Consider the following 24,038-nt stretch of genomic DNA (forward strand, 5'->3'; position numbering starts at 1 on the left):
CGGGTCCCCTCTCCGGGGTCCCTGGGGATGGAGGTTGAGGGGGGGAGGATTTGGGGGACAGTCCCGGGTCCCCTCTCTGGCCACGGGTCCCCTCATTGGGGTCCGTGGGGTCAGAGGTTTGGGGGGGGTACGGAGTGGGGGGGGGGGGGGGGCAGCCTCGGATGCCCTGTCTGGGATCCCTGGAAATGGAGGTTTGGGGGAGCAGATTTGGGGGGACAGTCCTGGGTCCCTTCTGGTCCCAGTTCCCTCTCTGGGGTCCCCGGGGATGGAGGTTTGGGGGGAGAGGATTTGGGGGGGCAGCCTCAGGTCCCTTCTCTGGCCACGGGCCCCTCCCTGTGGTCCCTGGGAACAGTTTGAGGGGGCAGATGGGGGGGACAGTCCTGGGTCCCCTCTCTGGTCCCAGTTCCCTCTCCAGGGTCCCTGGGGATGGTGATTTGGGGGTGGGGGGGACAGTGGATTTGGGGGGGGACAGTCCTGGGTCCCCTCTCGGGGGTCTGGCTGCCCCCAGCCCTGCCCTTGCAGCCCCCCCCGGGGGGACATCAGCCTTCCTGGTGTCCCCCCAAACCGTCCCACAGGGACACGGTGATGGGCACCCAGATGGGGGGGGGGCAGCTCTCCGGGACTCGGGGGGGGGGGGGGGCAGGAGGGGCTGGCGGCGGGCACGTGCCCACACCAAATCCCCACGTGCCACGGCCTCGCACGCCCTCGTGCAAGCGAGGACACGAGGCCAGTGGCCTAACGAAGCCCATTCTGGGGTACGCAGCCCCCCCCCCCCCCCCCCACTCGTTTCCATGGAAATCAGCAAAAATTGGGGGGGGGGGGGCAGACGGCTTCGATACAGTCGGTTTATCGTACAGTCACCGCAATGGCGCCGGGGCTGAGCCTCGCGCGCCCCGTCCCAGCCCCCCCCGGCCTCCCCGGTCCCGCTGCTGCGCGGGGGCTGTGCCGTGAGCTGGGGTGACCCCCCCCTCAAAGAGCAGGGGGGCTCCTCCCGCCCCCCCCACTCCTCCCAAGGAGGGGGCAGAGCATTCGGGGGGGGTGATGGAGGAGGTTTAACACCCCGCACCAAGTGTGTGGCCCCCCCTGGGTCGCAGCCTGGGCTGGCGCAGGGTTGGGGGGGTGAATTGGGCCCCCCCACCCCAGGGGCTGGGGCTCGCGGTGTTGCCGTGCCGGGGGGCACGTCCAGTGCTTCACTAAGGGGCTCTCAGGGAGCGTCGTAGCACCACGGGGAGGGGGCTGGCTTGAAACCCCCCCCCTGCCTCCCTAGAATCTGGGTGCCCTGCCCCAGCTTCCCCCACCCCCCCCACCCCGGGGAGCCGGTTGTATAAATAAGGGGGGGGGTCGTGCAGGTAGGAGGGGGTGGCTCCGAGTCCTGAGTGTGCCAGAGCAGGCCCTGGGTGAGTGTCCCCAGCGCGGGGGGCGGCGGAGAGAGGGGAGACACCACCCCCCCCCCCCCCAAAACCGTCCCTCCTTTGCGGGGCCATGCTCAGCCCATGAAGCAGACGGGGCCCAACTCGAAGCCGAATTTTTGGTTGGTGTCTCCGAAATCAAGGACGGCCACGTCGGTCAGGGGCAGGCGCTCGACGCGGGACGAGGTCACCTCCAAAACCGTCCGCTCCTGGCCGCGGCGTTCCTGCGGGAAAGTGGCAAACGTGGCAGCTGGGGCAGTGGCCGGGAGATGTTTTCACAGAATCCCAGAATCATCCGGGTTGGAAAAGTCCTTAAAGCTCTTCCAGTGCCACCATGACCCTCACCCTGACCCTTCCCAACTCCCCCAGATCCCTCAGCGCTGGCTCAGCCCGACTCTTCAACCCCCCCAGGGATCCCGGGGACTCCCCCCTGCCCTGGGCAGCCCATTCCAACGCCCAACAGCCCCTTCTGCACAGAAATCCTTCCTCAGAGCCAGCCTGACCCTGCCCTGGGCAGCTTGAGGCCATTCCCTCGGGGCCTGGCGCTGGTTCCTTGGCTCCAGAGACTCATCCCCCCTCTCTGCCCCCTCCTGGCAGGGAGTTGCAGAGGGCCAGGAGGTCTCCCCTCAGCCTCCTCTTCTCCAGACTGAACCCCCCCAGTTCCCCCAGCCGCTCCCCAGCAGACCTGTGCTCCAGACCCTGCCCCAGCTCCGTTGCCCTTCTCTGGCCACGCTCGAGTCATTCAATGGCCTTTTTGGGGTGAGGGGCCCAAAACTGAACCCAGGAATCGAGGGGCGGCCTCACCAGTGCCGAGCACAGGGCTCAGATCCCTTCCCTGTCCCTGCTGGCCACACTATTGCTGGTACAAGCCAGGATGCCACTGGCCTTCTTGGCCAGCTAGGCACACTGCTGGCTCCTTATCAATCACCCCCCCCGCCCAGGTCCCTCTGTTTTGTCCCTGGTGTTTTGGTGGCACCAGGATTCTCACCTGGCAGCCGTCGCGGAGGGCACGGATGGGGGTGGCCGGGTGGTTGTGGCCCAGCTCCTCCTCGTTGGCGCCGCGGAAGCGGAGGGCGCGGGCGAAGGTGCCGGCGCCGGCGTCGAACCAGGCGGCCGCGTGTTGGCAGGTCAGCGTGAAGTTCTGGCGGGCGCTGGCGCTCAGCAGGCGGAGGAAGGTGAGTTGGGGCACGGGCACCGCGTTCCCGTCTGCGTCCACGTAGGAAAACTGGGGACGGAGAGGATGAGGGGGCTGAGACACACCCCCACGTGCCCAGGGGTAGGGGTGATGCCACGCAGGGGGGTCCCGCTGCCCCCCCACCCCACCCAGAGCCCCCCCAGCTCCCACCTTTTTGCCCCTTTTGAAGGTGCTGAACCACGTCCCCGGTTTCTCCCGGTTCCAGGCAGCCAGTCGGACCTGGGAGGGGGGGGACAGAGACAGCAGCGGGGGTGAAGCCTCCCCAACCCCTGGCCCCACAGAGCAGGGGGAAAAGTGAGCCCCAAACTTGTGTCCCCCACTGGGGGGAGGGGTTTTTTTGACACCTCTGCCCCCAAAACTCACGGTCTCAAACTTCTTATCGGGGAAGAGACAGGTCTCGCCGCCGGCGGTGAAGTTACAGAAAACACGGAAGGCGTCGCGGGAACAGCCCTGGTTGGGGTCAATCCAGTACTCGCCTGAGGAGGGAAGGACAGACAGACACACAGATGGTCCCTGCTGGCTCTGAGCGAGCCTTGGCCCCCACAGAGGGAGTTTTGGTGGCCCCTTTCTCCCTCAAACTTGGCCTCCTCACCGTCCTGGAGGTGCGGGTGGCAAAGCTGCAGCTCCCTGCAGACCCGCGCGGGGCTCTCGGGGGTGCCCAGGGGCCGTCTCAGCTGCTCCACCTCGGTGCGCAGGGAGCTGAGCGAGGCGTACACCTCCTCCAGCCCCTCGTAATCCGGGGGGGCCCCCTGCTCCCCCAGGGCCCCCTCAGTTGCCCGTCGGTGCCTCCTGCTCCGGCTCGAGGGCAGCGGCTCAGGCAGCTCAGCTGGGCGGCCCTGGCACAGAAGGGGTGAGAATGAGAGATGTGGGGGCCAGGCAGCAGGATGAGGGGGGGTCTGGAGACACCGGATTCTCCCCCAGGAGGGGACAGATGGTGAAGTAGTGACTGTCCAGAGCATCCCTTACTCACCGGGGGTCCCGGGGGACCGGGGGGGCCTGTGTCACCTCGGGGACCCAGAGCACCCTGTAAAAGATGACGACTTGGCATCATGGCACTCGCTCCCCGCAACAGGCACCACATTCCCCTCTGGGGGCATATTAGGGGCTGCCCTCCCGCCCCCCCGCCAGCCCCCAGCCCCCCCAGCACTCACCGGTGAGCCTTTGGAGCCCTTCTGCCCCAAGGGGCCCTACAGATGAGAGGAGAGAATGGGTGCACGCTGATCCCACAGCAGCCACCCCCCAACCCCTCCCTGGGCCTCAGGGTCCCCCCCCTGCCCCTCTCACCCTCCAAGGGGTCTGCAGGGGGGTTAAGGGTGGGTGTGAGAATCCCCGTGAACCCACACAGCGCAGATAGACACTCACCGACAGCCCGGGGGGGCCAGGGGGGCCAGTGGGGCCCGTGGGTCCAGCCAGACCCTGTGGGTTAGAGACAGCAGCAGCCCCATCAGCCCCTGTCCCCCTCCCCCAACGTTCACCCGGCCCTTGAGACCCCCCAAATACTCACGGGGTCTCCTTTGGGTCCTGGGGGGCCCTGGATGCCAGGGAGTCCCTGGTCTCCTTTCTCCCCCATCTCTCCAGGTGGTCCAATGAGCCCAATGAGGCCAGCGTGGCCCTGGGGGTAAAGGGCAGCGTCAGGCAGCCCCCCCCTCGACCAAGGTGGGGGCTCAGGGAAAATTCCAGGGTCCCCCCTGTTCCTGCACAACTGTTGCCTCATCTCACCTTATCTCCCTTGTGGCCGGGGTCTCCCTTGAGGCCAGGCAAGCCCACGGGACCCTGCAAGAGGCCGAAGCGGGGGGGTCACGCACCCCGAATCGTGCTCAGCCCCCACCACCTGCACCCAGGGCTTGCCCGCCCCCCACTTACCAGGGGGCCGGGTGGCCCCGCTTGTCCCGGAGGCCCCAGCAGACCTTGTTCACCCTGGAGGAGACTTGGTGTAAGAAAGGGGCCTGAGGTTGAGCCCCCCCAAACTGCATGGGCGCAGGAACATCCCTCCCCCCCCGCAGCCCCCCACTCACAGCAGGGCCGGGGATCCCGCGCAGCCCTTCGGAGCCCGGCCGGCCCGGTGGCCCCTGTGCCCCCACAGGGCCCGTCTTCCCGGGGGGTCCCTCTGTGCCGGGCTGTCCCTGGGGACAGGAGGACAGGGCTGAGGGTGGCCCCCCCCCCGGGGACCCTCCTTTCTGGGGTTGGGGGGGGAGTTTCAGGTGCTGCCCCACGAGGGGAGCCGTTTTGGGGGGCCCACTCACCTTAGCACCCTTCTCGCCCTGACGACCCTCGCGCCCCATCGGTCCCACGGGTCCCTGGACGAGAGGGACAGAGACACCCGGAGCTGCGCGTTGGCCTGTCCCCCCCCTCCCCGCCACCCCCCCCCCCAAATCTCACCCTTGCCCTTCCCCTACTCACCCTCCGTCCGGGTGGCCCCGGGGGTCCCGGCTCCCCCGATGCACCCGGAGGACCCTGAAAAGAACCCAGTGGGAGTTTGGGGTGAGGGGAGAGTCCCACAGCCGGGACTTCTTTTAAGAGAAGCACCTAGAGCCCCCCCCAGCACCCCCCCCCAGCCCAGCGTGGTCCGTCTGGGAACGTGGCCCCCCCAATTTGCAGCCCCACTCACCGGCAGACCGGGGTCCCCGCTGTCACCCTTCTCCCCAACAGCTCCATCCAGACCCTGCAACAGAGGGGGGGTGTGAGCCCTCCCCTCGATGAGCCCCCCCCCCCCGCCCCCACCCCACAGCACACCCCCAGGACAGTGGGGAGAGAACTGGGGTGACCTGGCACCTCCCAAGCCCAGGGTGACAGCAGTGGGGGACAGTGGGGCACCGCAGGGGACACGGGTGCTGGCTCCAGCCCTGGGGAAGCCCCAGGAGTTGGGGGGGCTGTTTCTGGAAGGTGGGGGGCTACTCACTGGCACGCCGGGGTCTCCGGGGGGGCCGGGGTCACCGGGGAAGCCGATGGGACCCTGCAGAGAGAAGGGACACGGGCGTGGGACTGGGAGGGAGCCCCAGACCTGCTGCGCACTGGGAAAGCAGAGGCAGGAACTGGGATTAGGGCTACTGGGTGGCACGGCGGGGGGGCTCAGGGCAGCAGCCCCCTCTCTCTATGTGCTTGTGCCTCCTCTCACCAGGTTGCCTTTGGCTCCGTCCTCTCCAGGTGGCCCCTTCTTGCCAGGGGGGCCAGCAGCTCCCGACTGACCCGCATCCCCCTTCTCCCCCACGTCTCCCTTCACACCCTGTGGAGGGATGGGGAGGGGGGGGCGACACGTTAGGGTGGGGAAGGGGCAGTCAAATGTTCCCCCAGAGCTGTACCCGTGTGTTTTGTGGCCAGCAAGAGCAGGATCTGGCCTCCACTTTCCTCATCTGGCCCCTAAAAGACACCCCCTTCCCCTCTGCGATACTCACGGGGGGTCCGGGCTCCCCCGGGGCTCCGGGATCTCCCGCTTCACCCGGTTCCCCCTGGGTGAGAGAAAAGCAACCGGGGAAGGTGCTGGGGGGTGCTGGGGGGTGTTCCGGGGGGTGCTGGGGGGGTGCAGGCAATTCTGCCCAGCCACAGCACCCAACCTAGGACCCATGTTACTCCCCCCAAACGTGGTTTTCTTTACCTTTTCTCCCACGGCCCCCGGCTGTCCCACGCCGCCTGGCATCCCCTGCGGACCCTAAAGACAAGAGGATGGGGGGGGGGGTACCCCTGTTGGGGTACAGCCCCCACCCTGCCGAGCCCCCCGGGGCTGTACTCACCTCGGCACCGCTGGGTCCCTGTGGCCCACGGGGTCCTGGAGCACCGGGGGGGCCCTGTGGGGAGCACAGAGGGGGTGGCGGTGTCAGGCTGTGAAGGGCACCTGAGAGAGGGGGCAGGAGGAGGGGGGGACACCCGGGGGGTTTCCTCACCATGGGCCCAACGTCTCCGTTCTCGCCCTTCTCGCCCGGGGGGCCCGGCATGCCCTAGGGGGAGCACAGGTGAGCCCGGGGTGGGGGGGTCTGGAAGCCCCTCGGGCAAGGCAGAGGGGCCAAGAGACCCAAACTCCCCCCTCCCCAGCTCCTCACCTGCAGGCCGGGGGGGCCGCTTAGGCCAAGGTGACCCCGTGATCCCTCGTCTCCCTTCTGGCCAAACATCCCCTGCTGCCCGCGGCGTCCCGGCTCCCCGTCGGCTCCCTGCGGGGGGAGAGGTCGGGGTCACCCCCCCAACACCTCCAAGTGTGGGGCGGGAGGGCAGGGAAGGGAGCCAAGAGGGAAAAGTGGGGTTCAGCCAAAGGGGGGGGGGGGGAAGGGTGCTCAGCACTGACTCACCGCGGGGCCGGGGTGCCCGATGGGGCCCTGGATTCCTGTCGATCCGGGGGGGCCCTGTGGGACAGGAACACCCCCAGAGGGGTTAAGGCAGCCCCCAAATCTCACCTGCCTGGTGGCTGATGCCCCCCCCCCAATCCCTGGAGCCTCTGTGCCCCTCGGAGAACCACCCCCCCCCCAGTGCAGAGCACTCACCGCCTCGCCCTTGTCACCTTTGCTGCCCTTCTGGCCTGGGAGCCCCAACTCGCCCTGAGGGAGGGAGGGAAAGTGTGAGAGAAAGGAGGGAATGTCGGGAATGTCGGGGAGAAGGGAAAGGTCAGCGAGGAGAGAATGTCAGCGAAGAGGGAATGTTGGGGAAGGAGGGAATGTTGGTGAGGAGGGAATGATGGGGAAGGGAATAATGGCAAGGAGGGAATGTCAGGAAGAAGGAAAATGTCAGGAAAGGGGGAATGATGGGGAGGAGGGAATGTCAGGGGGAGGGAATGATGGTGAGAAGGGAATGTCAGGGAGAAGGGAACAATGGCAAGGAGGGAAGGTTGAGGAGAAGGGAAATGTCAGGGAAGAGGGAATGATGGGGAAGAGGGAATGTCAGGGAGGAGGGAATGATGGTGAGGAGGGAATGATGGGGAACAGGGAATAACGGCAAGGAGGGAATGTTGGGGAGAAGGTAAGGTCGGTGAAGAGGGAATGTCAGGGAAGAGGGAATGATGGTGAAGAGGGAATGCCAGCAAAGAGGGAATGCCAGCAAAGAGGGAATGCTGACAGGCAGGGAATGTCAACAAGCAGGGAATGCCGGCGGCCAGGGAAAGCTGCCACGGCTGGGGAGCCACGGCCAAGGAAATCCCGGCACTGGGGAAACCTGCCACCACCTGGGAAGCAGTGCCAAGGAAACCTGCCAGGACCAACAGCCCGCGGCCGCCCGGGGAATCTCTGCTCCCGGGAAGCCGGAGGGAACACCGGCCCCATCCCGGAGGTCCCTGGGCGCCAGGATGTGCCCTCTGCCAGGGGACTTGGCCCCAGCGCCCGTCCTGGAGCCCTCGTGTGTGCCCCTGATTTACCTTGTCCCCATCTTCTCCAGCGGGGCCGGGGGGGCCGCCTGGACCCGGCAGCCCCACGGGGCCCTGAATGCCGTCTTGCCCAGCCGGACCCATGGGACCTCGCTCACCCTGCGGGCAGGAAGGGGAAGGGCTGGGACCCCCGGGAGACACAGCGTGTGCCCGTCACAACCCACACCCGCTGCCTCACCCCACACACCCCCCTCGGCACCTACCGGGGAGCCCTTCTCGCCAATGGGACCAGGGGGGCCCTGTGCACCCCCCCGGCCTGGCAGCCCGATGCCTCCAGCAGCCCCTGTGGGGCCTCGCTCACCGGGGGAACCCTGGAGAGAAGAAGAGGTGGGGTGGAAGGAGGAAGGCCACAGCGGTCTTCCTCCTCTTCAAAGAAACCTTCCTCTTCATCAAGTAGGTTTTAAGCAGGGTGGCAAGGAGTGTGTACCCATATATCCCAAGGGAAACCCCAAAAGTCCAGCTAGCCCCTCAAATGTCACGATGCTTTGGACTCACCGTGGGTCCAGGGGGACCAGGGGGACCTTCCCCCCCCTTCAAGCCAGGCGGACCCTGTAGAGAGCAGGGAAATGGTGAGGAAGGACCCTCCCCTCCTTTCCCGAGGACTGTACCAGGCCGCAGCCCAGCCTGGGCCAGCACTGACCGTCTCTCCGGGTGCCCCCCGGGTGCCAGGAAAGCCGTGGATGCCTGGGGGGCCGCTCTTCCCGGGGCCCCCCGCGGGGCCAGGGTCACCCTGCGAGGGGGAGAGGAGAACCAGAGCCCTTTGCTCCATCCCCACCCAGCCTGGGAGAGGCCTCGTGCCCCACAGAGCTCAGTGGGGGCCCAGACCCCCCCTTGCCTCAGGCTTGTGGGGGTCTGGGTGAGCAGTTGGACACCCCCGGTGTGGCTCCTACCTTGGCTCCTTCTCGGCCAGCAGCTCCGGGCAGGCCCTGTTCCCCGGGGGGGCCAGGGGGGCCTGGGTGTCCCCTCTCTCCCACGGGCCCCGTTTCACCTGATTTACCCTGCGGGGCAAGAACAGGGTGAGCTTCTGGGGGTCCCTCCACCCCTCCCTGGGAAGATTTCAACACTCCTGCCTCCGTCCCCAGCACTCACCTGGGGTCCCACCACCCCCGTGGGGCCAGGGGGGCCCGTTTTGCCATGAAACCCCTGCAGAGGAGAAAGGGGGGGTTGTTAATGCTGGGTATTGGCAGGCATCCCCCCCCCCCACCCCGGGGAGGCAGGGCACCCACCGGCTCGCCACGCTGGCCTGGGTGTCCTGGCAAACCATCCTTCCCAGCGGGACCCTGGGCAGGAGCAGAGGTAATGGGGTGGGGGACACAGGCTGGGCTCCCCCCTCTGCTGCCTGCACCCCATGGGGCACAGAGGGAGGAGGAGGAGGTGCCAGCCCGACTGTCCCCCACGTCATCCAGGACTGTGCACAGACATCACTTACGGGGGGACCTTTTGTGCCCGGGAAGCCGTGGGGTCCCTGCGGACCTTGGGGACCCTGTGAGGGGGTAAAAAAAAACCCAGTCAGCAGCAGAGGGGCTTCCCCCACAGCCCCACAGCACCCAGACCCTCTCCCCACACCTGGTATCCTGTTGTCCCCATGCTCGGTCTCTTTCCAGGGTGCCTGTGCTGGAGGAGACCCCCCTCTGTGCATCGCCCACCCCCCATTTACCTTCTCTCCCACCGCACCGGGGGCCCCGTCATGGCCAGGATCTCCCTGGGGAAACAAAAACAGGCTGAGGGCAGCAGCAAAGATCCCCCCCACCCTCCTCATCGCCCTACGTCAGCCCCACTGCCAGCACCCATGGCCAAGGAGCCCTGAGCACTGTGAGGAGATGGGGATGTGGGGGGCAGCGGGGACGTGGGGGGCAGTGGAGACCCCGTGGCCAAGCTCCCACCTACCTTTGGGCCGGGTTTCCCCGTGGGACCGGGCAGACCTCGCTCGCCTGGGAGGCCCTGGGCAGGCAGGAAGAAAAAAGTGGTGTGAAAAGATGTGGGGCAGGGAGTGGGGTGAGATATGGGGCTGGGAGTGGGGTGAGGAGAAGGGAGACGGGGCTGGAAGTGGAGGGAACCGGGCAGGGAGCAGGAGTGGGACACGGGTGTTTCCCATGGGATACAGGCAGGAATTTGGGATCTGGCTGCTGTGGGTTACAGTGAACCCCAGGGTCTGGTTGCCATGAAAAACGACAGGCTCCAGCCTCATCACCACAGGATACCGGCAGGCTGCCTGTTGCCATGGGATGCAGCCAGCCCTGGGATGGTTGTCATGAGATACAACCCACCCGGGAATGGTCATGGTGGGATACAGCTGGACCCCGGGATGGTCACGGCAGGATACAGCCGGCCCTGCGGTGGCCACTGGCCACGGGGCTACTTATGTTCCCTGTGGTTACTCACCGGGGGCCCTCGCTGTCCCGTCTGCCCAGCTGGGCCGGCCTTGCCCTGTGGGGAAAGGGGGGGGACATGGTGAGAGCCCCCCAACTCACCCACGCTCCCCCCCCAAGTGCCCCCTCAAGCACGTAGGACAGGAAGGGAGCAGGGCCGGGGGCTCGGCCCCTTCCCTGGCCCAGAGCTTGGCCCGGGGGGGGTAGAGCGGGATGGGGGGGACAGGGAATGGCCCTGAGGGGTGGGATGGGGTGACCCTGTGGGACAGGGCTGACTCACCCTCTTGCCTTTCTCTCCCGCCAGCCCCACGGGGCCCTGGAAGCCACTGGAGCCCTACGGGGAGAGACAAGCCCAGGGCCCATGAGGCACTTGGGGTCCTGGGGACACCCCAAAAGCTCCCCCCGTGCTCACCTTGAGGCCCTGGCGCCCTGGATAGCCCGGGAGACCCGGCACACCCAGCTTGCCCTGGAAGGGAGAGCGCAGAGCTGAGCTGTGGGGACATGGGGACACAGGGGGATGGGGAGACGGGGGGATGGAGACAGGAACATGGAGGATAGGGACACGGGGACACAGGGACATGCAGGGACACAGGGGGAGGGGGACATGGGGACATGTGGGGATGGAGACACAAGAGGATGGGGCCATGTGGGGATGGAGACACAAGAGGATGGGGCCATGGGGAGGGGGCCATGGGTACAGGGACATGAGGACACAAGGAATGGGGGGACAGGGGACAGGGACACGGGGACACAGGGGGACAGGGACGGGGGATGGGGATAGGGGGATGGGAACATGAGGACATGGGGGGATAAGGACACATGGGGATGGGGACACAGAGGGTTGAGGACTTGGGGACAGGGACATGTGGGCATGGGGACAGGGACAGGGAGGGACACAGAGACACAGGGACATGAGGACAGAGACACAGGGACACAGGAGGATGGGGACAGGGGGACACAAGGACACAGGGACAGGGCCACAGGGCCACGGGGGTCCCCTCACCTTCTCGCCAGCAGGGCCGGGAGCACCCAATTCCCCCACGGGCCCCGTCTGCCCCTTCAGCCCCTCGGGACCGTCCTCGCCGCGGGGGCCCAGCGAGCCCTGGTCACCCTGGAAGGGAAACGCAGAGGTGTGGGGAGCATGCTGGCAGGGGCCGGGGGGGACATGGGGCTGCTCCCCCAGGTCCCCCCAGCTGTCCCCCAACCCCGCTTCCATCCCCAGGAGGTTTTGTGGCACCTGGAGCCGCCCCCCGCAGCCCCAGTGAGGAGACCTGACCCTGGGCCCCCACTTACCCTGTCGCCCTTGGGGCCCATGTCCCCCTTAAAGCCAGGGAATCCATCTTCTCCCTGAAAAAGAGGCACATTTTGGGGGGGAACAAGGGGGGCTGAGCCTGTGTTAGCACCGGTGCAACCCCCAGATGGGTTCACAGCGTGGGGCTGAGCCCCAAATCCCAACGCAGAGGGGCTGGGCCCAGCTGCCCCCCCCCCCCCCCCCCCCGTCGCAGCTATCTCAGGGCAAGGACAAGTGCCCCCCAACACCGGGGACCCACAGACACCATGGGACAAGGACCCCCCTCCCCTGCTGTCCCCTCTCCCCGACACCCCTTACCTTCTCCCCTTTGCTGCCCTTCAGGCCCCGCACGCCAAAAGCTCCCTGGAGGGACACAGCAGGGTTGGAGGGGAGACCCCAACTTGGGGGGCACCCCCTGACACCCCCCCGCGTCATGCCTCAGAGGGGGAGGCTGCACTTACCTTCACCCCACGGGGTCCGGGGTAACCGACAGGTCCAGGGGCACCCACGGGGCCCTGGGGACAGAGACAGCAAAAATGGGACCCTCCCCTTGGAAAAAGGGCCCTCGGGGTATGAGGGGGGGGATCAGCCCCTCACCTGGAGGCCCTTCTCTCCGGCTGGCCCTTCTCGGCCGGGGTGACCCTGTGGGGACACACAAGACGTGAGCCCCGAGCTGGGAGGGTGACGCTCTGCCAGGGTCCTCGCTGCTGGGGACCCCAGTGACCCCGCAGCCCCTCACCACTACTCACCGGGGGCCCATCGGCCCCAGCCACACCTTGTATTCCCGGCTTCCCCGGCAGGCCCTGGGCAAGAAGAGGATGTTTTGGGGGTGCAGAGGGACTGGGGTGGCCCCTCCAGAGACCTCTGATCTGCTCAGAGCAGGGACAGCTGTGGGACACCCCTCCCCGCCATCCGACTCACCTTCTCCCCCGGCAGCCCAACGGGGCCCTGGGGGCCGGGCAGACCCTGCAAGAGAACAGACCGGGGTGCTGGGAAGGGTCTGGGGGACCCCCTGAGGCTCCCCAGCCCTGTGGGGACACCCCACTGGCCCCCCATCACCTCCATGTACCTGCGGACCGGGGTTCCCTTGCTGTCCCGGGGGTCCCGGCTCCCCATGGATTCCCTGAGAGGGGAAAGTCCATCCGTTAGTGCAGCCAAAAATGTCCTCAGACCCCAGGATGTGCCACTCCGGCCCTCGCTGCACCCCCGTGCACCCCTCAAGGGCCCAGCCCTGCCTCCCCCTCCTTACAGCACCCTGTTTTCAGGCTGGGTGCTCCCAGGGCGGGGGCCCCCACTGACACCCACCACGTTGCCTTTGGGCCCCGGTGCTCCGTCGATGCCGCTGGCACCCTGTGGAGAAAGGAGATGGGGGGGGTGTCAGAGCGATGCCATGTCCCAAGGTGACACCATGCCAAGGACAATGGGGCTGTGAAAAATCCCCTTGGCCCAAGATGGGGACAGACAGACAGACAGACAGAAGCAGTGTCTCATACCGGGGGGCCAGGGGGGCCGGGGGAGCCACGGGAGCCGATCAGGCCTCGTGTACCCTAGTGCCAAGGACAGAGGGGTCAGGGGGAGCTCTGACGGCAGCAGAGTCCCCCAGGGAATGTGGGGTGTCCAGCACCCAAATCTCCCCTCTGAAAATCCACAGGGAGAAAGGAGGGGGCCCAGCTTGTCCCCCCCGGGGCTGGGGGAGACGCCGGGCCGGGGTCCCAGTGCCGGCAGCAGGTACTTACGGGTTCCCCGGGTTGTCCCCGCGGCCCCGGGAGCCCGTCGGAGCCCTAGAGAGGAGAGAGCGGAGCTGAGCACATCCCGCCGAGCCCAGCAGGGCCCGATCCCGCCCTCCCCACGCTCCGCACCTTGGCGCCTTTCTCCCCGGGGGGGCCCGCGGGTCCCGGTTTGCCCAGGTCACCCTGCGGGAGAGACGAGAGGGGCGAGGGGTGAGGCAGCGCGGGGCCGCCGGCGGCAGGAGGGGCCGCGGCGCGGTTCCGCTTACCCTGTGGCCCTTCTCTCCCGGCAGCCCCGGCAGCCCGTCGAAGCCCCTGTCACCCTGCGGGGGGGTAGGACAGGAGTCAGGTGGGTGTCCTGGCCCCCCCCCCCCCCTGCTGCCAGCACTGATACCGCCCCACGCACGAGACCTTGGCTCCGGTTTCCCCGGGGAGGCCTCGGGCACCGTCTGCTCCAGCACGACCCTGCGAGACAAGTTGAGGGAGTGGGATGGAGCCCCAAGGCCCAGAGCCCCCCCCGCACCCCAGGAAAGGGGCACCCCGACCCCTGATAAATTCAGGGGAGGCAAAACCCAACCCCCCCAGTGCTTACCCGTCTGCCCAGTTTCCCCGGTGGCCCTGGTGGTCCCTGCACTCCCCGGGGACCCTGATGAAGAGGAGGGGGAGGCATCAGGGCTGCCTGCAGCCTGTCAGGGGCATCACCCCACACGGCCCCCCCTCCACCTCGCACAGCCCAACCGAGCAAGACTCACCCGTGGCCCCATGTCCCCTGCGTCTCCTTTCAGCCCCGGGTGTCCAGGTAGACCCTACAAAAACACGAGAAGGTGTTGAGCCCCCCCACGAGGGTTTGCTCAATGAGACGGGCCCGATACAGTGCAGATTAGTGGGGTGGGTACCCCGCAGCAGCCCCCACCCCGGCTGGACTCACCAGCGGTCCTGGGCGGCCAGTCAGTCCCGTGGGGCCGGGGGGGCCCTTCATGGCAAGCTGGGGAGAGAAGGGAGGCGAGGAGTGAGTGAGGAGGCTGGGAAAGGGGGGGGGCGGGTGTCGGTCCTGGAGGGGCCTCACCTTCGCCTGCTGCAGGATTGCCTGGGCTTGGGCTTCTTGGAAAGAGACAGTGGGACCCTTGAGGGAGTCTCCACCAAACTGGAACTGGGGGGAAGGAGGAGGGTGAGGTACAAGGAGGGGGGCCACTTGACCCCCGTGCTGGGGACATCCAGTTCTGTGTCACCTAGAGAGCTGTCCCCCACTGGGAGCGGGCAGGAGGGTCCCCGAGGGGGTCCCAGCACTTACCGGCAACATGATCATGGTCCCTGCTGGTCCACGGATCCCGTCGGCTCCCGGCAGCCCCGGCCGTCCCGCGGGACCCTGGCAGAGGGGAAGGGGAGGGGGGGAATAAGGCGTCACCGCAGAAGCCAGGCTGTCAGGTCAGGGCTTGCAGCTCCATTGCCCCGCGCGCACGCCAGCATGCACCGGCATGATCGCTGGGACGCCCGCGGCCCCAGCCCTGCCGCGGGGCAGCTCTGGCCCCGGCACAGCTCTCCCCGGCTGCTCTGTACCTGATCTCCGGGGTCCCCGGGCAGCCCTGGGAGTCCCGGGGGTCCCAGGGGACCCGTTTCTCCCTGCGGAGAAGACAGAAAGACGTTAACACTTTGGCAGCTCCATTCCCCTCCCCTTCCCCAGCAATCCCTCACTCCTCACCACAGGGCCTGGGGGTCCCGGCGGCCCCTCGAATCGACGACCCTAAAGGAGAAAAGAGCAAGTGCCATCTGGGGTGGGTGGTCCTGGGGGCTGCAGAGGGCTGGGGGGGCCACGCGTGCCCCGGGGGGCTGTGCCCCACTCACTGGTTCCACGACGGCTGGCTCGCCCTTCTCCCCTTTCAAGCTGGGCTCCTGCAAAACGTCGAGAAAGGTCCGAGAGCTGGGGTGAAGGGTTCTGAACCCCCCTATGCGGCCCCAGGACCCCGTGCCGTGGCCCCAGCTTGACCGGCTGTAGCTGAGGGGGGTCCCAGACCCCCCCACAGTGTTACCTGGGGAGCCTGGACCACCATCTCCTCCCGCTCAGCAGGGCCGAACCGCTCCCGGCTCGCAGGGTCACCATCGTAGTAGTCCTCGTAGCCCTGCAGCTCCGTGCTGCTGGCCCCGGCGACTCCATCCTCCTCATGTTCAAGCACAAGCTCCTCACCAGTGTCCTAAGGGATAGGGAGATACTGGGGGTGTGAAAGAGGGGAAACCCCCCCTCCCACCAGCCCCCCCCCAAGCCCCAGTGCTACCTCGAAGGGGTCAGTGCCGTTCAGGGTGACGCTGGCGGTGGTGGCCCAGCGGGAGGGGACAGGCGGTGACAGGGACCAATCCTCCACGGCCGGCGGTGTGGGCACGGGCACGCTGGCCTTGGGCGAGGCAGAAAGGGCACGGGGTGAGGAGGGGAGCGCTGTGGCAGAGGGAGGTGCTGGCCCATGACCCCTGGGGGGTCCCGCAGGCCCCTTTAGTTTGGGGGCTGGGGGGGGCAGGGGGGTCCCTGCCTGGTTTTGGGGCACCAGAGCTGTTCCCCTTTTGGGACAAGGCACAGGGACTCCCGCCCTCAGGGACCGCCAGCTCACAGCAATGCTGGGGCAGAGGGGGAGGTGAGCCAGGGCTCGGCGGCAGCTGCTCCCGGGCGCGGGGGCGACCGTTCCTCCCCCCCCCCGGCCCCAGCCCCGGCTCCAAGCAGCACCTGGAGCACGGCCACCCCGAGCCGGGTCTCTCCAGCCAAGGCTGACTCATCAGCAGGAGGAGCCACCAGCCCCCGGGCCGCCCTTGGCCAGCGTCGCCTTTCCCAGCTGCAGCCCTGACCCATTTCCAGAGCCAAAGAGGCCAAGGGCAGAGGTGGGGGGGCCTGCCCCCCCGCCCCTCTCCGCCCAGGGGATCCCCACTGGCTCCCGGTCATGCTCTGCGAGGCCAGGAGCCGTGGGGATGGCTCAGCCCCAGGTGTCAGCCGCATTGGCATCCCGGTGGGGACACGGCGGCCGCCTGGGCTCCCCCGAATCCTGGGGAGGAGCTGTTCTGGCCAGAGCCCCACAGTCACGTCCAACAGACCCAAAGCTCCGGCTCTGCAGGGCCCCGAGCAGCTGGAACTGGCCTGCGTTAGCCCAGCCCGTGCAGATCTGAGGCTGGGAATCCCTCTGGGTGCACAAAGCTGCGGCGGTGGCACAGCACGAGCCACACCAGCGCTGGGATGTGCCTGGGTCCAGCTCGGGCCCGGCACGCCCGGAGCCGTTCTGGATTTAAGCCAGATTTGGGGCCCGGCTGTCCCGTCTCAGCACGAGGAGCCCGGGCGCACGCGGTGCTGGTCAGCGGGCACCGGCCACAGCCAAGTGCGAGCAGCGGGTTTGCGGAGTTGGGTTAACCGGGGTGGGGTGAGGGGGTTAGTCGCGAGTTAGCAGAGCTGGATTAACCGGGGCAGGGTGAGGGGGGTTAGTCATGCTCTCTACCTGGCTGGCCACGATGGAGGGCGCCGAGGCCTCGTGCTGCTCCAACAGTTCCTTGTTCCTCTTTTTCTTGCCCTTGCCCTTGCCCTTACGCTTGCCCTTCCCCTTTCCCTTCTTGCCCTTCCGACGCGAGGTGGCCGTGGGCTCCGGGCCACTCTGTGAGATGCCAGTGGGGAGAGAAATGCAAGTGTTGGGGCCCCTGGCAGCAGCTTGGCAGCAGCCCTGGGGGGTGGCTGGCAGGGTGGAGGCTCCCAAGGGGCTCCCCAGCTTTTTCCCCTTCCCAGTTTGGGCACTCACCTCCTCTGGGAAGGGGGCCAGGAGCGGGTAGAGCAGGGGCTGCTCACAGTCGGGCATGTAGAGGTGACAGTAGGAGCGGGCAGCCTCAGGGTCGGCCACTATCAACAGCTGCTGGACATCACCCTGTGGCAAAGAAAAAGGGGGAGCACGGGGGAAAGGGCTTTCTGCCCCCCCTTTCTGCGTTGGGCAGGTGCCCGTGCACACCCCGGGCAAGAGCCGGTGCTTGTGGCCAGCCTGGTCTCCACAGTAGCCAGCAGGTCCGTGGGCAACTTGGGGCAGGCAGTGTGGACACCCCCCGGCCTGGGTGGAGGCAGGGGGGGGCAGTGAGTGAACAAAGGGACTCTTGTCTGTCTGCTGGGGACAAAACGGGGTGGGAGGGGGGCAGCCCCACTCGCCTCGCTGCCTCAATGCCGCCTCTTTGCCCGTGGCCCCTGACATTTGCAGCGGGCAGGAATGCAGAGAGGGAAACCGGGTCACCCCGGGAGAATGGGGACACCTCAGGAGGATTAGGACACCCCATGGGGACAGGGACACCCCAGGGGGACGGGGACACCCCAGGAGAATGGGGACACCCTACAGGGATGGGGTCACTCCACAGGGATGGGGACACCCCAGGGGAATGGGGACACCCAGGGGGACAGAGAGCAGCCCCCAGCACAACTGTGGCCTCTACTGACCGCAGCAACTGGGTGTCCCCCCCCTTCCCCTCACTGCAAGGGCAAGGGTGCCACAGGCCAGCCAGGGGCTCTGGCCTAAAGATCTGGAGAGGGCCCCACCTCGAACACCTCCTCATCCAGGAGGCGAGCCCCAAAAATCGTCACCCCCTCGGTGCTAACAAGGGGCTGAGGCCCCCGCTCCAGTGGCAGCGTGGCGACAAGGTGACAATCCACCAGCAAAGAGACGTTGGTGCCTTCCACGGCCAAGGCCACGCGGTGCCACCTGTGGAGACGGGGCTCGGTGGCAGTGAGAGGCCCCGGAAGGACCCCCCACTGTGTGTGCGTGTCCCCCCGCTTTGTCCCCGGTACCCACCTGCCATCGGCCAGGTTGACCCTGCGAAAGACGGGGTACAGCTCGGGGGCCGGGCGCCCCGCTTGGTCCTCGTAGAGGAAGACGGGCGAGAGGCCGATCTCGACGCCGAGCTGCTGCACGCCACGCTCGTCGTAGATGGAGAGGAGGAAGGCTTGTCCCCCGCGCCGGGCTCGCACCGTGGCCAGGACGGAGAAATCCTCGGGGAAGGAGCCATCTGCAGCGGGGAGAAAAAGCGGGGGGAACCAGCCATCCCATCAAAACCGTGGGCCTCCCCTGCACCCCAAAGGGGGATGCTGGGTTTGCGCCCCGTGCCGGGGCCGTACCGGGGAAGAGCTGGCGGGTGGGCGCGCTGAGCTGGGTGCTGTTATCCACGCGGAAAGCGAAATCGGGGGCTTCGGTCCCGGGGCGCCGCGGGCAGATCCCGGCGGTGACGGAGACGCCGTCTCGGCCCGCCTGCATGCCCAGCGTCCGCAGCACGTCCACGGGCACGGCTGTGGGGGTGACAGGGGGGGACCCTTCAGGGGGGGGGGGACCCACGGGAGACACCCCAGGGCTGTTGTCTGGGCTTGCAGCCCCATCCCCCATCCCCCGGCCTGCCGCTGGCCAAGCCGGGCCGGCCCGGGGCCAGGCAGCTGTGTGGGCCCAAGGTCCGGTCCCGCGGCCGCCAGATTCCTTCGGCGCATTCCTCCGCCCCCGGGCCGGCTCTGCACCCCACGGCATGGGTGCACCCCGCGAGGCGGGAGGGCTCCGTCACCCACGGGAGAACCCCCTCACCCCTGGGACACCCCCCTCAGCCCTAGGACGCCCCCCGTCACCCCGGGGCGCAGCCCGGCTGCACCCAACTGGGGGTGTGGGGGGGAGAGAGGGAGAATCGGGGGTGCTGCCCTCTCTCCGCAGGAGCCAAACCCCAATCCAGACCCCAACCCCCGGCTGCGCCCGGGCGCGTGGAGGGTTAATCCAGCACAGCCAGGTGTGTGTGTGGGGAGGGGGGGTGTGGGCTGGGGGCTGTGATGACTGCACAGGGCCCCCCCCAGCCTGGGGCAGCACCCCCACTCCCTCCCAGAGAGGCCTGTCTGGGCAGGCCAGGCAGAGGGATTGGGATAGGAAGGGGGGGGTGTGGGCAATTCTCGGGGCTCCCCCCCAGCCCAGCTAGGGCACCCCAAGCGTGAGGGGGGGCCTGGCAGGATGGGGCCAGGCTGGGAACGGGCTGACCCCGCTCCTGTCTCTCAGGCCCTCCTGACCCCGGCACATGGGTCCGGCTTCCTGCCGGCATTCCCGGGGGGGGACACGGCGTGACGGGCCTGGGGGGGGGAAAAGGGCCCCCCCCCCGAGCTGGGAACCCCTTGCACAAGGCTGGTGGGTGGCCCTGGAGCGGTTGTAGAGGCCAAGCCCCTCCAGAGACTGAACCCGGGGGGGTGTATGGCATGGGGGGGCTCGGGGAGCTGGGGGGGCATGGGGGTGCCCACTAATGCCAAGGGGTAGGGCGTGGTGAAGCTGGTGGGAGCAGGGGGGGCACCCCACAGCCCTCCCGCAGCCCCCGGGAGCCCCCGCCAGTGCTTATCCCAATTATTCACACTTTGCGTGCTCCCCCAAAACCCTCCGCCCCCCCCCCCGCTGCCCACCCCTGTCAACCCGGGGACTCGGGTGTCGGGGGTCCCCACCCCGGGGACAGCACCCCCACCAAGGGACCCGGGGGGACACCCCCTGTCCTGGGGGAAGCACCCTCTCCCCAGGGGGACCCCCCCGCCAAAGGACCCGGGAGGAGCACCCCTGCCCGGGTGGGGAGAATCCCCTCCCCAGGAGGACCCCCCCACCAAGGGACCCGGGGGGAGCACCCCTGCCCGGAGGGAAGTTACCCCCGGGGTAGGGGCGCACCCCCCAGGTCTCTTGGTGGAGAGGGTGCTCCCCTCAGGACAGGGGGGCTCCCCCCGGGGAGGGGGTGCACCGCCGGGTCCCTTGGTGGGGGAGTTCCCTGTGGGTCCCTTGGGGGTAACTTCCCTCCAGGCGGGGGTGCTCACGGGGGACACCCCCACCCCAGGGCCGGGAGTCCCTGTCACCGGCTGTGCCCCCTCCCCGGGGGACCCCAAGAGCCCCGTCCCGGCGGGTTTCCCCCCCCCCCCCTCCAGGGGTACCCCGACACGACCGCGGGGGGGGTGGGTGTCCCCGGGCCCTGTCCGTGGTGCTGAAGCCCCCACGCGTGACACCGCAGGGATCCCACGGGGACCCCCCCGCGGCCCCCCGCTCCCCACGCCGGGGCCGCGGGGCTCAGCCCGTCGGTGCCCCCCACCCCCCCCGCCCCCACCTCCCCGCGGAACCGGGGACTGAGCTGGGATGGGAGGGGGGGGAGGGAGGGGGAGCGGCGGAGACACGCGTGGACGTGGGGTGTCCGTGTGTGTCCCCCAGCCCGTCACCCGGTGCGCGTTACCTGCCCTGGCCGGGGGCAGCAACACGGCGAGGAGCGCGGCCAGGAGCGCGGCGGGGACCGGGCGACCCTCCATGCCCGGCCCGGCGGGTGCCCGGTGCCCGGTACCGGAGCTCGGAGCCCGCCCTGCCCGCTCCGGGCTCGTCGGGGCTGCGGGGAGGGGCGGCGAGGGGACGGGAGGGAGGGGAGGGGAGGGGAGGGGAGGGGAGGGGAGGACCGGGCCGCCGGGAGCCCCCGCCTCCCGCCCACCCGCCCGCCCCGGCCCACGGGCGGGTCCTGGCACCGGCACCGGGAGGGGAGGGTTGAAGGGGGGGGGGGGTGTCCCGGCTGCGAGCTCCCGCTGCCCGGAGCGGTGCCGGGGGCTGGGGAGAGTCCCCAGGTCTGCAGTGAAGTCTTGGGGTGCAAGGTCCCCCAACCTCCTCCCAGGCCCACAGAGAGGATGGTGACTTTTGAGGTGCAGAGACACCCCCACACACTTTTAAACTTGGAGCAAGGACGGTGGGTTTTGGGGTACAGAGCCCCCCGCCCAGCTCCCAGCCCCACAGCAAGGATGGTGGGTTTTGGGGTACAGAGCCCCCCGCCCAGCTCCCAGCCCCACAGCAAGGACGGTGGGTTTTGGGGTACAGAGCCCCCCGCCCAGCTCCCAGCCCCACAGCAAGGATGGTGGGTTTTGGGGTACAGAGCCCCCCACCCTGCTCCCAGCCCCACAGCAAGGACGGTGGGTTTTGGGGTGCAGAACCCCCCACCCTGCTCCCAGCCCCACAGCAGGCCCGGGGGGTTCAGGGGACCCCCCCACCCCGCGGCACAGCTGCCGCCGGCCGGGGTGGCTCCCGGGGCCCCCCTGGCCGCAGTCGCCCCGTTGCCTCATCGCCTGAGTCACGGCTCCGCTCCCCCCGTTCCCAGTTCCCGCCAAATATTTATTGTTGTCTGCAGTAACGAGCCCCCGCGGATACCCCCAGCCCCCCAAAACAGACCCTGCCCCCCACACACACCTCCCGGGGCTCTGCTTGGGGGCGGGGGGGGGCAATACACCCCCTCTCCCCAACCTTCAGCCACCACCCAGCTCCCCCGTGGGGGGCCATGGGGTCCCCCGAGAGGCCCCCGGTACCATCGCCTGTCCCCACCCCACGCACCCCACTGTGGGGGGGTCCCCAAGAACAGGCAAGACTCTGTGGAACCCTGTGCCCCCCCCGCCCTGCACCAAGGGCTGCCCCGGGGGAGGCTGCTCCTGCTCCCACGTGACGCCAGGTCCTGATCTCCTCAGAGCCTTTGGACCCGAGGCCAGCGCCGCCATGGCCACCCCCGCGCCCCGCGTCGTCCTCATCACCGGCTGCTCCTCGGGCATCGGCCTGGCCGTCGCCGTCAGGCTGGCACAGGACCCCCAGCAGCGCTTCCAGGGTGAGGAATTTGGGGTGGGGGGACGCCCCACCCCCCCTCCGTGTTGTCCCAGGAGGGGCCTCACAGCCCCCACGCTGGGGAGGGGGCAGGGTTTGGGGGTCCCCGTCCACCCAGCCCTGCAGCTCTTCTCCCCAAAGCCCCGTGGCCCCAAACTCGCAGCCCCACAATCCCCCCCCCGTCCCCAACTTCGAGGTGTCCCTGTGTGTCCCCCCACCCACTGCCCTGTCACAAGGAACGGAGCTGAGGCCGTGGGGCAGCCCCACGGGGACATGGACGGCACGAGCAGTGCACACGCGTGTGAGCGGGGCCGGCAGCACGCTCCCACCCGGGTGGGACACACACACGCGCGTGACCCACCACAGGTCCTGCGCCAGCACTGGGGATTAGGCCGGGGAGGGGGATTAAAGGCCAAGTTACCAAAGCAGCTTTAGGAAATATCATCCTGGCTTAACCCTCCGACCCTGGTGACATCTGGGGTCCCCCTGAGCGGGGTTGGGGCTCCCCACAGTCATCGCCACCATGCGGGACCTGCGGAAGAAGGAGAAATTGGAGGAGGCGGCGGGATCGGCGCTGGGAAAAACCTTGAGCATCCAACGTTTGGACGTCTGCAGCGACAGCTCGGTGGAGGAGTGCATGGGGAGCATCCCTGGGGGACGGGTGGACGTGTTGGGTGAGCAGGGTGCTGGGCGGGGGGTCCCCACGGGGCTCCCGGGGGGGTGTTCTCTGAGCTCCCTCACTGGTGTCACACCACAGTGAATAACGCCGGCGTGGGGCACGTCGGTCCCGTGGAGAGTATCAGCATGGAGCAGATGAAACGCATCTTTGAGACCAATTTTTTCGGGGCCGTGAGGATGATCAAGGCCGTTCTCCCCGACATGAAGCGGCGGCAGAGCGGTCACATCGTGGTCATCAGCAGCGTCATGGGGCTGCAGGGTGAGGCGAGGGGGTCCTGATGGGTGGGGGGGCCTCTGAAGCGGGGGTGTCACTGACTTCAGCCCCTTTCCCGCCCGCAGGGATCGTCTTCAACGACGTCTACGCCGCCTCCAAGTTCGCGGTGGAGGGATTCTGTGAGAGCCTGGCCGTGCAGCTGCTGCAGTTCAACATCTTGTGAGAGCGAGGGGACGCAGTGGGGGGGACCCCAAAGGGGTTCAAGGGTGGCTCTGGAACCCCCACCCCGGCCCTGCAGTGTCTCCATGGTGGAACCGGGCCCCGTGAACACGGAGTTCGAGCTGAAGCTGATGGAGGAGGTTTCACGCTCCGAATTTCCCGGCACCGATCCGGCTACCGTGCGGTACTTCAAGGACGTCTACTTGCCGGCTTCCCACGAGATCTTCACCACGCTGGGGCAGAGCCCCACCGCCGTGGCTGAGGTGTGGGGCTGGCAGCAGTTGAAAGCGGTTTTTGGAGGTTGTTCCCAGCCCCACGCTGGCCCTGAATCCCCCAACTCTTGGCTCGCAGGCGATCGTGAAGGTGATCGGAGCCAGGCGTCCGGCTTTCCGTACGCAAACCAACAACCTCTACACGCCGCTGGTGGCCCTCAAATACGCGGATCCCGCGGGGGACCTGTCCGTGAGGACCTACCACCACCTGCTCTTCGACTACGGCACCCTCTTCCACCTCAGCATGGGCGTCCTGCGGTGCCTCACCTGCGGCTGCTTCCGACGGAGGATCACCCCGCTTTGAGAGGGGCACCCCAAGGGGGGCAGCTTGTTCCCTGGAGGGTGGGGAGGGGGGTTACGGTGGTGGCTTCGCACCCCCCAGCATCGCCCACAGCAGGACAGACGGACAGCGATGGTGGTTGAATGTGTCCCCCCGGAGTGTCAGAACTGGAGAGAGAAAGCCAGGGTGGGGGAAGCTCCTGTCAGGGTGGGGCTGAACCCTCCCCTGGATGGGAGCCTTAGGGGAGTCTGAGGGGGGCGGGGGGAGCCTTGGAGGGGGTGGGGGGAGCCGTGGGGGGAGTTGGGGGAACCTGCGGGGTGAGTAGTTGGGGTAGGGGGAGCCTGGGGGAACATTAAGGGCTGGGGAACCTGAGGGGCTTTGGGGAGTCTGGAGGGGTGGGGAGCCTGGGGGGGCTCAGGGGAAACTGGGGGTGTTGG

The 24,038-nt window shown here is 68.1% G+C and overlaps 2 protein-coding genes across 3 annotated transcripts; one reads left to right on the top strand and one right to left on the bottom strand.

Moving 5' to 3' along the window:
• Window positions 1-1,216: 1,216 nt before the first annotated feature.
• COL5A3 (collagen type V alpha 3 chain) lies at window positions 1,217-22,474 on the bottom strand. 2 transcript variants are annotated; one of them, XM_074929790.1, is made up of 67 exons: window positions 22,360-22,474; window positions 18,446-18,613; window positions 18,123-18,336; window positions 17,870-18,032; window positions 17,094-17,216; window positions 16,800-16,952; window positions 15,603-15,719; window positions 15,360-15,521; window positions 15,175-15,222; window positions 15,032-15,073; window positions 14,890-14,952; window positions 14,624-14,698; window positions 14,399-14,482; window positions 14,261-14,317; window positions 14,085-14,138; window positions 13,925-13,978; window positions 13,744-13,797; window positions 13,602-13,655; window positions 13,465-13,518; window positions 13,342-13,386; window positions 13,099-13,152; window positions 12,911-12,955; window positions 12,675-12,728; window positions 12,527-12,571; window positions 12,355-12,408; window positions 12,203-12,247; window positions 12,067-12,120; window positions 11,924-11,968; window positions 11,608-11,661; window positions 11,318-11,425; window positions 10,727-10,780; window positions 10,595-10,648; window positions 10,328-10,372; window positions 9,833-9,886; window positions 9,603-9,647; window positions 9,375-9,428; window positions 9,172-9,225; window positions 9,035-9,088; window positions 8,836-8,943; window positions 8,586-8,675; window positions 8,441-8,494; window positions 8,149-8,256; window positions 7,937-8,044; window positions 7,074-7,127; window positions 6,882-6,935; window positions 6,639-6,746; window positions 6,483-6,536; window positions 6,333-6,386; window positions 6,197-6,250; window positions 5,997-6,050; window positions 5,720-5,827; window positions 5,504-5,557; window positions 5,213-5,266; window positions 5,005-5,058; window positions 4,848-4,901; window positions 4,620-4,727; window positions 4,468-4,521; window positions 4,324-4,377; window positions 4,109-4,216; window positions 3,967-4,020; window positions 3,756-3,791; window positions 3,575-3,628; window positions 3,197-3,440; window positions 2,968-3,080; window positions 2,755-2,823; window positions 2,398-2,634; window positions 1,217-1,633 (listed from the first exon to the last, which is right to left on the bottom strand). In XM_074929790.1, exons 2-67 carry the CDS (start codon window positions 18,579-18,581, stop codon window positions 1,487-1,489), a joined length of 5,226 nt encoding a protein of 1,741 aa, XP_074785891.1. In that variant the 5' UTR covers window positions 18,582-18,613; window positions 22,360-22,474; the 3' UTR covers window positions 1,217-1,486. The 2 variants fall into 2 exon arrangements, with proteins under 2 accessions (XP_074785891.1, XP_074785890.1); XM_074929789.1 differs by lacking the exon at window positions 22,360-22,474 and adding an exon at window positions 20,548-20,689.
• RDH8 (retinol dehydrogenase 8) lies at window positions 21,797-23,858 on the top strand. Its single transcript, XM_074929798.1, has 6 exons — window positions 21,797-21,942; window positions 22,451-22,612; window positions 22,696-22,875; window positions 22,956-23,049; window positions 23,129-23,312; window positions 23,401-23,858. Exons 1-6 carry the CDS (start codon window positions 21,837-21,839, stop codon window positions 23,623-23,625), a joined length of 951 nt encoding a protein of 316 aa, XP_074785899.1. The 5' UTR covers window positions 21,797-21,836; the 3' UTR covers window positions 23,626-23,858.
• The last annotated feature ends 180 nt before the right edge of the window (window positions 23,859-24,038 follow it).

The sequence above is a fragment of the Athene noctua genome, chromosome 31, assembly GCF_965140245.1.
Source record: "Athene noctua chromosome 31, bAthNoc1.hap1.1, whole genome shotgun sequence".
Classification (NCBI taxonomy): domain Eukaryota; kingdom Metazoa; phylum Chordata; class Aves; order Strigiformes; family Strigidae; genus Athene; species Athene noctua.